The following is a 14,970-nucleotide window of genomic DNA, read 5'->3' as shown; positions in this document are numbered from 1 at the left end:
GGCGGATCAATCTATTGTGACTGAATTAGCCATCAATCAGCAATGTTGTCAGATCCTGTCACAAGGAAACCAATCTAAAATTGCACTTTACAATGAATTTCTAATTGCTTAGCAATCCTCCAACGAAGAGCCATCTGCATCCAGCAGTCAATTAACAACTGGCAAAGCTTCACAGAAATTACATCTGCCTGTAAATTGTATGCTTCAACACATTTGAAACATGTTTTCCCAGGGCTACTTTTATCAGTTGCCTGCTTTTCATTTTAACATGGTGGAAAATAATCTTCCTTTTAGAACTAACACCTTTCAACCAATACATTAAGGCATTCATTCCCAATTTGCTACAGTTATGTCTATCTACTGCACTGATATTGTGTTGAATCTTATCCCTCCTCTAAATTTGTCCCTATCAAAACGGAAGGATTGATATTGAGAAATACAACACGGTGAATACTAACATTGTGCACTGCAATCCAACTCGTAACAAAGGATTTGTATTTCATCAGTTTCTGTAGTCTAAAATACAAAGATGATTTTTTATTTCTCTATATATTCTTTATAATTATTACAAGGATGTGATTACAGCTGTGTATCTTATTATGGGTTATGGCACTTATGCTATTTCTAATTAAAATGACAAAGATTTGCCAGAAATTGCAGTAATGATCTTGGTTATTTTTATTTTCTGAGACTTTCAGGCATAAGGAGGCAAGCCCAGTTAATGTACCCGACCTCCTGTGAAACCCATTGTATATTCACCTTACCTGTAGATATCTTTCACACTGCACACGGAGCAGATAAAAAGGTAACTACCCTCAGCTCCATCTGCAATTGCTACCTCCAAGAATGTAGTTGGGTTACCACATGCGCAATGCCTGGATTCTGCAGGATTATGACACAAACACTCTGCTCCAAATAGATTATCATCACAGCTAAACCATTTTATAAATTTAATTTACATTTGATTCTAGTTCATTAAATGGCTTTCAGGATCTCCATATATAATGAGATAAAGCTGTACTCCGAGTTTACGCTGTCTAATTATTGTTATCAATGCAACACAAAGCAATCTCTTCTTTACTGACTGTTAGGCTTATATGTCCATCTGCACTTCTACTCAATCAATATTATTGCTTTACTATTACATTAGATATGATTGATTTTTACTTTCATAGAATCCTACAGTGCAGAAGGAGGCCATTCGGCCCATCAAGTTTGCACTGACCACAATCCCACCCAGGCCCTATCCCCAAAACCCCCTGCATTTACCCTAGCTAGTGCTAATCCACCTAACCCGCACATCTTTGGAGTGTGGGGGGAAAGGAGTAATTTGACAAGGAAGTATACTATGAAAGATCTGACACTGGGAAGTTCCGAAGAATAAAGGGATCTTGGCGTGTTTGTCCATAGATCTCTGAAGGCGGAAAGGCAGGTTAATAGGGTGGTGAAAAACGCATACAGCATACTCACCTTTATCAATCGGGGTATAGATGACAAAAGCAGAGATGTCATGATGGAGTTGAATAGAACTTTGGGGAGGCCACAGCTAGAGTACCATGTGCAGTTCTGGTCACCACATTATAGGAAGGACGTGAATGCACTGGAGGGGGTGCGGAGGAGATTCACCAGCACGCTGCCTGGGATGGAACATTTAAATTATGAAGAGAGGTTGGATAATCTTGGGTTGTTTTTGTTGGACCAGTGAAGACTGAGGGGCAATCTGATTGAGGTGTACAAGATTATGAGGGGCACGAACCGAGTGGATAGGGAGCAGCTGTTCCCCTTAAAGGGTCAGTTATGAGGGGGTACAAATTAAAAGTGAGGGTGGGAGGTTTAGGGGGGATATGAGAACATTTTTTTTACTCAGAGGGTGCGCTGTAGTAATCTGTGATTCTGTGAACCCAGAGGAAACCCACGCAGACACAGGGAGAGTGTGCAAACTCCACACAGACATGACCCAAGGCTGGGAATTGAACCCAGGTCCCTGGCACTATGAGGCAAAATGATTCTTTAGTAGATTTCATAAACTTTTCTCAAATTGTGGTCTATCCATATTTATCATTATCAAAAAGACAGTGATGATATTTGTTTTACTGGATTTTTGGGTTTTTTTCCCACTCGCAGTTAAATACCACCTTCCCACATCACGATAGATCAAAGTATTCGATACTGTGGAGTCCAATGACTGTCATTGCAGTAATTTCATCAAAAGCACTGAGATGCGAATGAGTTAATCTTTTTTCTAATATTAGTTGCGAGAAGAATATTGATCAAGACGTGTGGAGAATTTCTTGCTGTTCCTTGGAAACTGTTGCTGTGCTTTGCTTCTGCTCTTTGACTCTTGCAGATCCCTTGCTTTTCCAGTGCAATTCTAATGTTCACAGCCTCAAAGTTGATGCCTGCAGGCATGCGTCCATTCTTATTCCTGACCAAAAGCAGAGAATGCTGGAAAATCTCAGCATGTCTGACAGCATCTGTGAAGAGAGAATAGCGCCAACATTTTGAAACTGGACGACCCTTCGGCAGAGCTGAAGACAAGGAAAATGGGACAAGATTTATACTGATAGGGTGGGTGGTGGTGGGGGGGGGGCGGGGTGGGATTGACAAAACTACAAAGGGAAGATAAATGGTGGTATCATGGCTAAGAAAGTGCTGATAGTGTCCATTAAAAGATCAGAACAAAGACAAGCAAAGTATCAAAGGACAACCCAAGACACGTATCAGATGATGTGGAGATGCCGACGTTGGACTGGGGTGGGCACAGTAAGAAGTCTCACGACACCAGGTTAACGTCCAACAGGGTTATTTGGAATCATGAGCTTTTGGAGTGCTAATCCTTCATCAGTTGATTCATCTGATGAAGGAGCAGCACTCCGAAAGCGCGTGAATCCAGATAAACCTGTTGGACTTTTACCTGGTGTTGTGAGACTTCTTAATGTATCAGATGGCCCTCGTGTGGTGGGGGGAGGGGGGTATGGGAGACTGTGGGAAGGGAGAAAGGAGATGGAAAGGGAGATTTTAAAAAGAATTAAAAATAACAATAAATAAATAAGATGAAATGAAATGAAATTAAAAAAATGAAAGTGGGGAGAGTTCATGCTCAATGTTCAGTCTGGAAGGCTCTAAAGTGCCCAATCAGAATCATAGAGTCAGAGAGGTTTACGGCATGGAAACAGGCCCTTCAGCCCAACTTGTCCATGCCGCCCAGATTTTACCACTAAACTAATCCCAACTGCCTGCATTTAGCCCTTATCCCTCTATACCCATCTTACCTATGTAACGGACTAAATGCTTTTTAAAGAGGACAAAATTGTACCCACTTCTTGTATTGCCTCTGGCAGCTCTTCCAGACACTCACCACTTTCAGAGTGAAAAACTCCAGTTACCCAACGCTGGAATTGAACCTAGGTTTCTGACACAGTGAGGCAGTGCTAACAACCATGCCACCCCAAAAGCATTCTGCAATCTGAACCCAGTGCCTTAAACCACTGGGCCACACTATCTTTTTCATTGAACTTTTTGTTGGCCCTATTTTATTGTATCCAATTTCTCACTCTCTGTAGATATTGTCCCTGACACCTTCATAACTACTGTTAGTAAAGACCCTCTTTAAAAAAATCAACCCTGAACTCTTGCATCTTGTCTATTCCAAATTCTCCCCATCTAAAATCTTAATCATGCCATTGTGTGAACCCCACGTCCTCAGTTGGACCCAAGTAGATCCCTTCTCTGGGAATCTACACGTGTGTTCAACTGAGAAACATGTTTCTCGAACCTTGCTTGGTTACAATGAGCACAAAGACTCAAGAGTAAAATGTTTTCCATCTATAAGTTCTGTAGATAATCATAAAAATTTAACAAATTTGTGCCAGAAAGCCACACATTGAAGAAACAAACACCATCTCCAAATTAGGGCAGGATTGCACATTATTTCCTGTGAAGCTTGCTTGATGCAAGAAGACTGTAACAATACATGGCTGGAATTGTTAAATTATGATGTGGAGATTCTAGCGTTGGACTGGGGTAAAAGCAGTAAGAAGTCTCACAACACCAGGTTGAAGTCCAACAGGTAGCAAATTATTTGGTAGCAAATGCCATTAGCTTTCGGGACTCTGCAGAAATAAACCTGTTGGACTTTAACCTGGTGTTGTGAGAATTCTTACATTGTTAAATTAGGCAAAATGCTCCATGTGGGCCTGAGTTAAGATTTATCCCAACGATTGGACATTTTTGCACTAGTTGCCACTCCAAATATACTCAACACGGATTACATTGCCTTAACACCAATATCTTCTACTCGGTTCTGAGTTTGGCCTGACCGCTGTGCGCCGGCGCGAGTTCACTCGGGGTCACGTGCTCTGCTCAGTGGAACGCCATGACGTCAGGGGCCCCAGCTGGATGGAATGCTGATACAATGGCGGCGGCTTTCTATAGGCTGATGTGTCGGTGTAGCAGATTGTCCAGGTAATGGACAGCATTGTGTTTCCCCCCTGGCCGGACGCTGCTGGCGCTGCGCTCGCTGCTTGGACATGTGAAACTGGCAGAATGCGATCGTGTCGGGAAACGCTCCACCGCGGGCTTTAACTTTTTTTTCCCTGTCTTCCAAAAGGACCTTCTCCTCGGCTGTCTACCACAACAGGAGCCCCCGTCGAAGGTGGCAGAGAATGGCACTGGGACTGGGCGCATCGCTAGCCGCTGTCCCCATTTCACAGGTACAATTTGTCCAGTTCACAGATCACAGAATCCCTACAGTACGAAAAAGGCCATTCGGCCCATCGAGTCTGCACGGACCACAATCCCACCCAGCCCCTACCTCCATATCCCTATATATTTACCCATTGATCCCTCTAACCTACACATCTCCGGACACTAAGGGCAATTTTTAGCATGGTCAATAGACCTAACCCGCACATCTTTGGACAGTTGTTCAGTTGTGCGTTGGAGAGTAGTTTGATGCTGTGAGTTATAAGAAGAGGCTGGATTGACTTGGACTTTTTTCTCTGGAGGCTGAGAGGTGATCTTATAGAGGTCTATGATGAGTGGCATAGAACCACAGAAACATAGAACAGTACAGCGCAGTACAGGCCTTCAGCTCTCAATGTTGTGCTGAGCTACGTCCAAATCCAAGATCAAGCTATCTCATTCCCTATCATTCAGGCATAGATCAGCTACATAGTCAATTTCTTTTCCCAAAGGTAGGGGGGTCTTAAACTAGAAGGCCTCGATTTAAGGTGAGAGGGGAGAGATAGGAAAGGGTCCAGAGGGGCTCTTTTTTGACACAGAGGGTGGTGAGTGTCTGGAACAAGCTGCCAGTAGTAGAGGCGGATACAATTTTGTCTTTTAAAAAGCGTTTAGACAGTTACATGCGTCTGGGTATAGAGGGATATGGGCCAAATGTGGACAATGGGGATTAATTTAGGGGTTTAAAAAGGAGGGCATGGACATGTTGGGCCAAAGGGCCTATTTCCAGGCTATAAACCCCTATGACTAGTTATTTCATGAAGTTCAGATCTGTGAAGGCTAGTCGACTATTGTGCAATTTGAATATTTGAGAGGCACAATAGTAACGTGTAATCTGATTATTGATTCTCAATTTTTGAAAAGTCGAAACTTCTCTGCACGTTTTTGGCCTAATCTGTGCACATTAACAATTGACACAATTCCATAATGTTAGTGGTTTATTTATTTACTCACTGAAGGATATTGCTGTGACGTGAGCTGATATAATTTTGAAAACAAATGTTCAATGCCAGCATTCGTCAGGTAATTTTGTCCAGTACTGCAGAATACTAATGGATCTTTTCTAGCGTAGCATTACAAAGTTATGAAAATGACAATCAGGAAAAGACCGTCCGATCCATCAAGGCTGTCTGTCCCACACAATGAAGTTTCAGGATTAAATGACGTGTAATTGTGTCCTTCATTGGCTGTTAAAAGTTTCAGAATGTCCTGAAATAGAGAAAGGTGTTGAGAACAACAAAGTATAGCACAAGAACAGATCCTTTGGCCCTCCAAGCCTGTGCTGATGATGAAGCCCTCACTAAACTTTTAAAGAAAAACTTCTGTCCTTGGTCTGTATCCCTCTAATTCCTCCCTATTCATGTACCCACACACATGCCTCTTAAATGTTGCTCTTGTTAGAGCTGGCTATTGTCTGGCATTTATGTGATGTGAATGTAACTTACTACTTAGTCCAGAGCAGAATATTGTCCAGGTCTTACTGCATGTGGGCATGGTCTGCTTCTGTTGATATCCAATTGTAACTTTAGGTTATTGCTGGATGACAGAGGGAGGCTCATTCTGAACAAGCTGAATGACATTTGAAGAATGGAAATGCAGTGAATAAGCGAAAGATAGCTCAGTATTCTTGGACATTTTCATGTCCAAAATTTTTAATATGACCTTGAATAGGTCTGAGAGATGTTTCAGGTCTTCTGTTTACAATATAACAAACAGGAAGCTGCTACACACTTGGGCACTCTGATTTTAAAGGGCAAGAGCTAATCACTGCATCTGTTGTTTATACATACATACACACATACATATACATTCCATATCTTACTACCACATACGTTGGAGAGAAGGAGAATCTTCTCATAAGCTATCACCCTAGCTATGACTATAACAATACATTCTGCACTCTCTCCTTCCCTATGAATGGTATGCTTTGTCTGTATAGCATGTAAGAAACAATATGTTTCAATGTATACCAATACATATGACAATAAGTCAAACCAATAAGATAACCTGCAGCTTGGTTTTACTGCAGATGTTCCTTCCATTCCCTCCCCCCTGTTTGCAGTCTTGACCTTGAAACAGGCAGTTCTGCCAGAAGCTGTCTGCCGACTTTACACAAGCACCTGTTGGGACCAGCACAGCTCCATTGTTTCAACGTCGATGTAGATAGGTTGCCAGATGCGTTTCCATTCCTGCTGTATGCTACTTTTGAGCTTGATGAAGAGGAAAATGGTGTGATAACTTTGTCATTTATTTTCCCCTTTCCATCCCCCCAGCTTGTAGAATCTGATTTTTTTTTTGGTAAAACCCTACAAGATCCCCTTACACATTGATGCGATCCCTGAACAACATTGTGGTTTTGTACATAACCAGTTACTCTTTGGGCTGGATTTGCTGCTATACTTGAGCAAGTCCCTTGGATAATGTCAGTATGTTGTTCGTGGACAATATCTCACTGTGGCCATTTCTTTGAGGGGTTTATTTAGTGCTAACCCATTTGGGAAAAGCCTCCTACACAAATCCAATGTTGCTGTTGGGGATATTTAGTTATTTGACCGTGAAAGATACTTGAGTTTCTTGAGAAGGAAAGTTTGTCTGTGCGGAGTCTGCACATTCTCCCCGTGTCTGTGTGGGTTTCTTCTGGGTGCTGCAGTTTTCTCCCACAGTCTGAAAGACGTGCTGGTGAGGTGCATTGGCCTTGCTAAATTCACCCTCAGTGTACCCCAACTGGCATCAGAGTGTGGTGACGTGGGGATTTTCACAGGAACTTCATTGCAGTGTTAATGTAAGCCTACTTGTGACACTAATAAATAATCTTTAAAGGTGAAAGATGAGATACAGATAGAAAAAGTAAAAGAAAACTTCTTAAAAATCTTGAACGCTAACTTCTGAAGGAATGAGAATCCACGTTTCTATTTATATTTTCAGGGCCTGAGAGGTTGTTTGGCACTAATTATCATTAATCGCATAATTTTTTAAAAATCACTTACTGCTACTTGCACCAGATTTAACTTTAGCTGTCATATTCAGTGGATAAAGGAACCTAATTTTGTACTGTTGTGTATCTTTCCATGTTGTGTTGATTGGTGACGTTCTGTTATGGTGCAGTTTGTGAACTCGCACTGCTGCTCCCAGATTTACACTTTTAGAAAATAGGTTCAGGAGTAGGCCATTTGGCCCTTCGAGCCTGCACCACCATTCAATATGATTACGGTTGATCATGCACTTTCAGCAACTCGCTCCCGCTTTCTCTCCATATCCCTTGATCCCTTTAGCTACAAGGGCGACATCCAGCTCCCTCTTGAACATATCTAATGAGCAGCTTTCTGTGGCAGAGAATTCCACAGGTTCACAACTCTGAGTGACAAAGTTCTTCCTTATCTCAGTCCTGAATGGCTTACCCCTTATTCTTAGACTGTGATCTCTAGTTCTGCGCTTCCCCAACATTGGGAATATTCTTCCTGCATCTAGCTTGTCCAGTCCTATCAGGATTTTATATGTTTCTATGAGATCCACACTAAATTTCAGTGAGTGTAAACCCAGTGAATCCTGTCTCTCTTCATATGTCAGTCCTACCATTCCAGGAATCAGTCAGGTGAACCTTTGCTGGGCTGCCTCAGTAGCAAGAATGTCCTTCCCCAAACAAGACCAAAACTGCACACAGTAATCAAGGTGTGGCCTTACCAAGGCCCTGTATAACTGCAGCAAGCCATCTTTACTACTACACTCAAGTCCACTTGCTATGAAGGACAGCATGGCATTAGCTTTCTTCACTGCCTGCCAGTCTTCAGTGACTGTTCTTCCACCCAGGTCACATTGCACTTCCCCTTTTCCTAAACTGCCACCATTCAGATAATAATCATTCTTTCTGTTTTTGCATTCAAAGTGATAACCTCACATTTATCCCTATTATATTGCATTTGCCAAATATTTGCCCACTCTGCCAGCCTGTCCAAGTCACTCTGCAACCTCTTAGCATCCTCCTCACAGCACACACTGTCACCCAGCTTAGTGTCGTCTGCAAATTTGGAATATTACATTCAATTCCTTCATCCAAATCATTAATGTAGAAAGTGAATAGTGGGGGCCCAGCACTGAACTGTGCAATGCTGCACTAGTCATTGCCTACCACTCTGAAAAGGATCCATTTACTCCCAATCTCTGCTTCCTGTCTGCCAACGAATCCTCTATCCATGTCAATATATTACCCCCCAATATCATGAGCTTTAATTTTGTTCACTAATCTCTTCTGCGGGACTTTTGAATGTTCAGATATACAATATCCACTGGTTCCCCTTGTCCACTCTGCTGATCACATCCTCAAAAAAATCCAGAAGATTTGTCAAGCATGGTTTCCTTTTAGTGAACCAATCCTGTCACTATTTTCCAAATGCTTAGTTATTACATCCTGAATAATTGACTCCAGCATTTTCCCCACCACCGATGTCAGGCTAATCGGTCTGTAATTCCCGGTTTTGTCTCTCCCTCCTTTTTTAAAAAGTGGGGTTATGTTAGCTACCCCCCAATCCACTGAAACTCTTCCAGAGTTTATAGAATGCTGGAAATGATCACCAATGTGTCCAGTAGTTCACGTGCAGACTATAGAATTTACTCATTGATAAAGGTGAGTGCTGATAGCTTCGATGTTATCATCAGTGTAAAGTCTAAACCACTTGTGATTGGGATTGCTGTCTTCACTTTTTTTACATAAATGAAGTTTTCAGTTCTGGTGAAGTGTTGGCACAGGGAACAGTAACTTATTTTCTCCTACCAGTTGACAATGCCTAACATCTGCATTTATTTTCTGCTACAGTCTGATTCAACATCTCTCACTCATGAAGATTTAATCAAACGGGCTGTATCATTGGTAACTGATGGTGCCAATACCTTTTTGTCACAAACAACACTTGCACTTATTGATGCTTTGACCGAATATACAAAGGTATGTTGAAGGAAAGTTGTCTTTCCTTTTGTTTAAATTAGGAAAAAATTACAATTCTATTTTTCTTTCCTACGGGAGTTTTCCATCACCAGACTTTTTCCTTCAGCTGCTGCACCTTGCATTTGACCAGTGGTTAGCACTGCTGCCTCACAGCGCCAGGGACCCGGGTTCGATTCCCTGCTTGGGTCACTGTCTGTGCGGAGACTGCACATTCTCCCCGTTTCTGCATGGGTTTCCTCCAGGTGCTTTAGTTTTCTTCCACAGTCTGAAAGATGTGCTGATTAGATGCATCGACCATGCTAAATTCTCCCTCAGTGTACCCAAACAGGCATTTGAGTGTGGTGACAAGAGGATTTTCACAATAACTTGCAGTGTTAATGTAAGCCTACTTGTGACACTAATAAATAAATAAACTTTAAAACTTTCATTTGCTCCTCTGATCCTCTCTCTAATAAGTACCTGACACAACTTGCCAGAAACTTTTTATCCTTGGAGTGAGGCTTTGGGCTACAGCAAGATACTCTTTCTGGGCATGTTACATTCCTGGTGATTATAAACAAACTGACCTCCTCCAATCATGTCAATATATACAGAATAGTGTAACACGAAGAGACTGGTCCATTGAACCTGTAGTGCAGTTGAAAAGTAGATCCTGAATAGAAACTTCCTATTTTCTTTATGCTAAGCTACTGCCTGTCAGATTGTAATCTTCTGAATATGTAACTTTTAATGAGTAGAAATCATGACAGATAGCTATCCATTAAAGTGTGAGAGGAATGAATCTGAATTTATCTTTACTAATGATCTGTTTTCTAAAAGAAGTAATTGTCTTGCAAAAAATATGTTGATCTACCCTAGACTGTCCACACCCTGATCTCACTTCAGAAGCAGTACATTGGCCTGGTGGGCCGTATAAGTGAAAAAGAGGAAGAAGCTATTTGGCAAGTCATTATTGAGGCTCGTGTAAAGGTACATTTCAATACTTTCTGTCAAATTGTACATCCTTTCAAACCACAATGGACAGAGAACGTTTTCCTGTTTTAGGTTTCCAGCATCAGTAACCAAACTACCAATTATTTGTAATTCAAGCCATGCCAAGTAAACCCCCTTTATGATGCCACAATACTGTCCTTTGTCCCTAACATTAGAACAGCATTCTCTCTTTGCCAGTTGTTCCATTTCATGCATCAAGTTGGCTAATCTAGTTTCAAACTACAGGCATTTTTATTCCACGTGTGCAGGAGGCAAGTTTTGGACTGTCCATTCTCATTTCATAGAGGGCATAGGTGCCAGAATGGGCAGCACTGCAGCGTCACAGCACCAGGGATACTGGTTCGCTTCCAGCCTTGGGTGTCTGTCTGTGTGGAGTTTGCACTTTCTTCCCATGTCTGCACGGGTTTCCTCCAAAGATGTGCTGGTTAGGTGGATTGTCCAGGCTAAATTGCCCATCACTGTTCCAAGATGCATAGGTTCGGTGGATTGGCCATGGTCAATGTGTGAGATTATAGGGTGGAGGAGATGGCTTGGTTAAGATACTTTGTCAGAGAGTCAGTGCAGACTTGAGGGGCCAACTAGCCTCCTTTTGCACTGTAGGGATTCTATGAAAAGAGAGGGCCACCATCCCACTAGGCAAAGCTAGATCTGAATCCAGGTCCCAGAAGTAAAATATGTTGTGTTAACACATTCTTCCTGTAAATAATTAGTACTCAGAAACCACACCAATTCAGAAGGTTGGGAGCATGTTGTAAAAACACAGATGAAAGTGCAGTTAAATACTTATTAATTATGAAACAATTTCCGCCAGTACTAATTTTCAGAAGTTGCAGGAATATTACGGATAAAGAAAGCATTCTGTTATCCATTCTGAATGCCCCTAAAATATCTCCAATATAGCATCTGATTGGTTCTTAAATGATTCTAGGATTTTCATCACCACTACTGTGTGTCTGTGTACCATCACTCCTGGGTGAAATACATCTTCCATGTACCTTAAATTTATTAGTTGAACCACCTTGTCACATTCTTCCAACCTAGCTTAAATAATTAATTAAAATTATTTATAAATTGAAAGTAACTTAAAACAACCAGTTTTCCCCATGGGGGATACATAAACGGATGTGTATGTTCCTGGCAAAAACAACTTGAAAACTTTCTATTTATTTCCAGGTAAGCGGCTAGTGAGTTATAACTTTTTTGATTTCGTTTGTAATTAACTGCAGATGAACATGTATCGAGAAAAATATCTGAGTTTTGAGGCCAAGTGGATGGCAGCAGTCAGCCTCTCGGAGATGGCAGCAGGAGCTGCGTATCAAGCAGGTATTGTGTATATTGAAGCTCTGAAAGAGATGCTTTAGTTGCATGTAATGTGGCAATAACGGAAGAGAAATGTTTTTCAAGTGACAATACTTGGGGATGGTATGAGTAAAGCTCTTCAACAGGAAAAGTGGCTTCATAGAGTCATAGAGGTATGCAGCATGGAGAAAGGCCCTTCAGCCCGTCATATCTGAGCCAGTCCAAGACAAATCACCTAACGATTCTAATCCCATTCCCCAGCACTTGGCCCATATCCTTCTGTGCCCCGGCATTGCAATCGCTTAAACCACTTAAATGTTATGAGGGTCGGCGGAGAATTCCAGACTCCCACCACCCTCTGGGTGGGAAGGCCTTTTCCTCACATCCTGCCTCCTAACCTTGTGCGCACCAGATGTGATTGTCTGCAGCATTTCACCAATAAGGTCTTCTCAGAATGAAGAATGAGGCATTCGCCATTAAACGTTTGGTTAAAATGAGAAAATAATTGCTATTTTTGTTTGTTCTAGTGAATATGACTCTCAGAAATCCAAGGCTACCCTCGGTTAAATATGCAATGTAAATACTTGGGTGGAATCATTTTAAGTATCTATTATATATACACATACACTATTTGCAAACCATTTTGCTGAAGAATTTAAATTTTTGAAACATATTACCCAGGTAGTTCACTCACTAATAGCTGTCAGCAGAAAGCTGTGGATGGACAGAGCATGAAAAACAACTTACATTTATTTGTACAGTATTTTTAATATATTAGAATATCTCGAGGTCTTTCACAGGAGCATGTTATCAAACAAAAACCTGATACCCAGCCACAAGAAGAGAGATTTTCACAGGCAAAAAGCTTGTTCAAAGAGGTAGCTATTAGGAAGTGTGTCAAAGAAGGTAGAGTACATGAAAGGTGCAGGAAGAAGATTTCAGAACTTGGAGCTGTACATGGTAGGGAAGTCCAGGATGTGCAAGAAGTTAGAACTGGAGGAGCATAAGAACTAGGAGTAGGAGTAGCCACCTGGCCCCTCGAGCCTCCTCCGCCATTCAATAAGATCATGGCTGATCTTCTTGTGGATTCAGCTCCACTTACCCGCCCACTCACCATAATCCTTAATTCCTTTACTGATCAAAACTCTATCTTTACCTTAAAAATATTCAACGAGATAACCTCAACTGCTTCATTGGGCAGGGAATTCCGCAGATTTACAAGCACAGATTCTTGGAGGGTTTGGGGGATGGAATAAGTTAGAGATAAGGAGAGGTGAAATCATTTTTGAGTTTGAAGTGTTGCTGGAGCCAGGAGCTGGAGCATGACAGCAAGCCCCAGGATTAGGAGTATGAGTTGACCCTCCTCTTGGCGTGGGAGTGCAGGATAATATTATAGATGGGCCAGAATTTTACCATCTCGCCCACCATGGGAATTGGAATCAGAGTGGGGTGGGGTGGACCATGGCCTGTTGACCTTGGGTGGGATTTTACGGTTTCGGGACGAGCGAGGCTGTAAAATCCCATCCATTATGCACTTGATTGGTTTCCTTTAGTTTTCTAATTGATCTTATTTCTCTCTGGGGCACAGTGTGGATTCATGTGAGAAAGCTGTGAGCAGTCATGCAGTGAGAAAGCGTGAGGGCAGTTTCATCACTGACAGGTTGAGTGCTGAGTGTGTCTTTCTGGGATTGTGTGTTTGTTCTTGTTGTTAACCTGGAGCTGCCCAACACCACTTCATTTGGTGGACAAGAATGTGATGATTTCAGATTTGAAAGTGCACCAAAACGTTGGTGCCGATTTATAATTTGCGAGTGCTAAGCATCAGAAGAGCAGCCTCACTAGGCCAGTGTAAGTTCCTTTCCATTTGTGGCATCAGCCATTCTTGTGAGGTTATTGATTGATTGGTGGTTATGTGGGAAATTCAAGTTGGGAACTCCAAGCAGTGTAGAATTTGAGTTGAACATTAATATCTCCAATTCTTTTGGAACCTTGAAATGTCCAGTAATGTTGAATTCTGGTTGGTGTTGTGAACCCAGATCAATTGAAGTGGATGATGTATATCCTTGCGTTCTGTGGGACCCTCACAATTGTCAGAAAACTTTAGCATTTGCCACTTGCTGCCCCAAAGGTGAAAAGACCAAATATGACCATGTTTGATCAGATAATGTTGTCCCCTCCTCTTTCTTTTGTTTCCCATCCCTTCCTGTTTGTTCTGATGCCATAGGAATGGGATTAAGTTATTTAGCCAACTTCCCCCTCCTCGCCTCCCTCCCCCCAAAACTTTCACCATTCAGTTTGATCCTGGCTGATGTGTATTTCAATCCCATTGTCTCTGCTTTATGTCCCTTGCTGCCCTTACCCAACATTAATCTGTCTTGCATTTCAATTGACCCAACATCTACAGCCTTTTGGTTAAGAGAGTTTTCGCTGTCCACTTTGGTCAAGGCTCTGATTTTAAGTATTTCCACAGGTGCGGATTCAGCCTCGGTCACTGCGCACACACACATACAGATGGCACAGAATCAGGTGGAAGAAACAAAACAACTGGCCCTCAAAGCTGAGGCTAAATTGGCCCAAGCCCAGGCAGAAGAGATTCATATGAAAAGAATAGAAGAAGCTGCAGCGAAAGGCAGCAAAGAGAGTGCGGGCCTGTCAGTAAAAGAGGAAGAAATACCTGAACAGTATCTACGAGAAGACTAGTCTGTATAAATAACCATTCGCTGCTCTTGAGAGTCAGGGAATGTAACAGTTTTGACTTATATGAAGGGTTTTGCAAATGTTTATAAAATATACCAATAACAATTTTGTAATAAACTGTTGATTCTTTATGTTGAGAATTTAGAATTAATTAAGGTCATATAAAATATTCTCTAAATGAATTACTCTTTGACTGAATTGGATATGTTTATGTTATATTAATTGTGTCAATGCCTGTACGTGTAACATGCAGAGAAAACTTGTCATTCTCCCGTGACTGAACAGAGTCCTTTGTTCTTTTG

General features: G+C 41.8%; 1 protein-coding gene across 1 annotated transcript; it reads left to right on the top strand.

The window, feature by feature from the left end:
• Nucleotides 1–4,359: 4,359 nt before the first annotated feature.
• On the top strand, nucleotides 4,360–14,850 carry LOC145355879 (diablo IAP-binding mitochondrial protein-like). Its single transcript, XM_080208324.1, has 6 exons — nucleotides 4,360–4,464; nucleotides 4,610–4,712; nucleotides 9,551–9,679; nucleotides 10,538–10,648; nucleotides 11,899–11,995; nucleotides 14,442–14,850. The coding sequence occupies exons 1-6, from the start codon at nucleotides 4,376–4,378 to the stop codon at nucleotides 14,669–14,671; spliced, it is 759 nt and encodes a 252-aa protein (XP_080064450.1). The 5' UTR covers nucleotides 4,360–4,375; the 3' UTR covers nucleotides 14,672–14,850.
• Nucleotides 14,851–14,970: the final 120 nt, after the last annotated feature.

Source organism: Carcharhinus amblyrhynchos, chromosome 20, assembly GCF_965287045.1.
Source record: "Carcharhinus amblyrhynchos chromosome 20, sCarAmb.v2.hapA, whole genome shotgun sequence".
Classification (NCBI taxonomy): Eukaryota; Metazoa; Chordata; class Chondrichthyes; order Carcharhiniformes; family Carcharhinidae; genus Carcharhinus; species Carcharhinus amblyrhynchos.
Note: the sequence above shows the minus strand (reverse complement) of the source record. Positions and strands in the feature narration are given on the sequence as shown.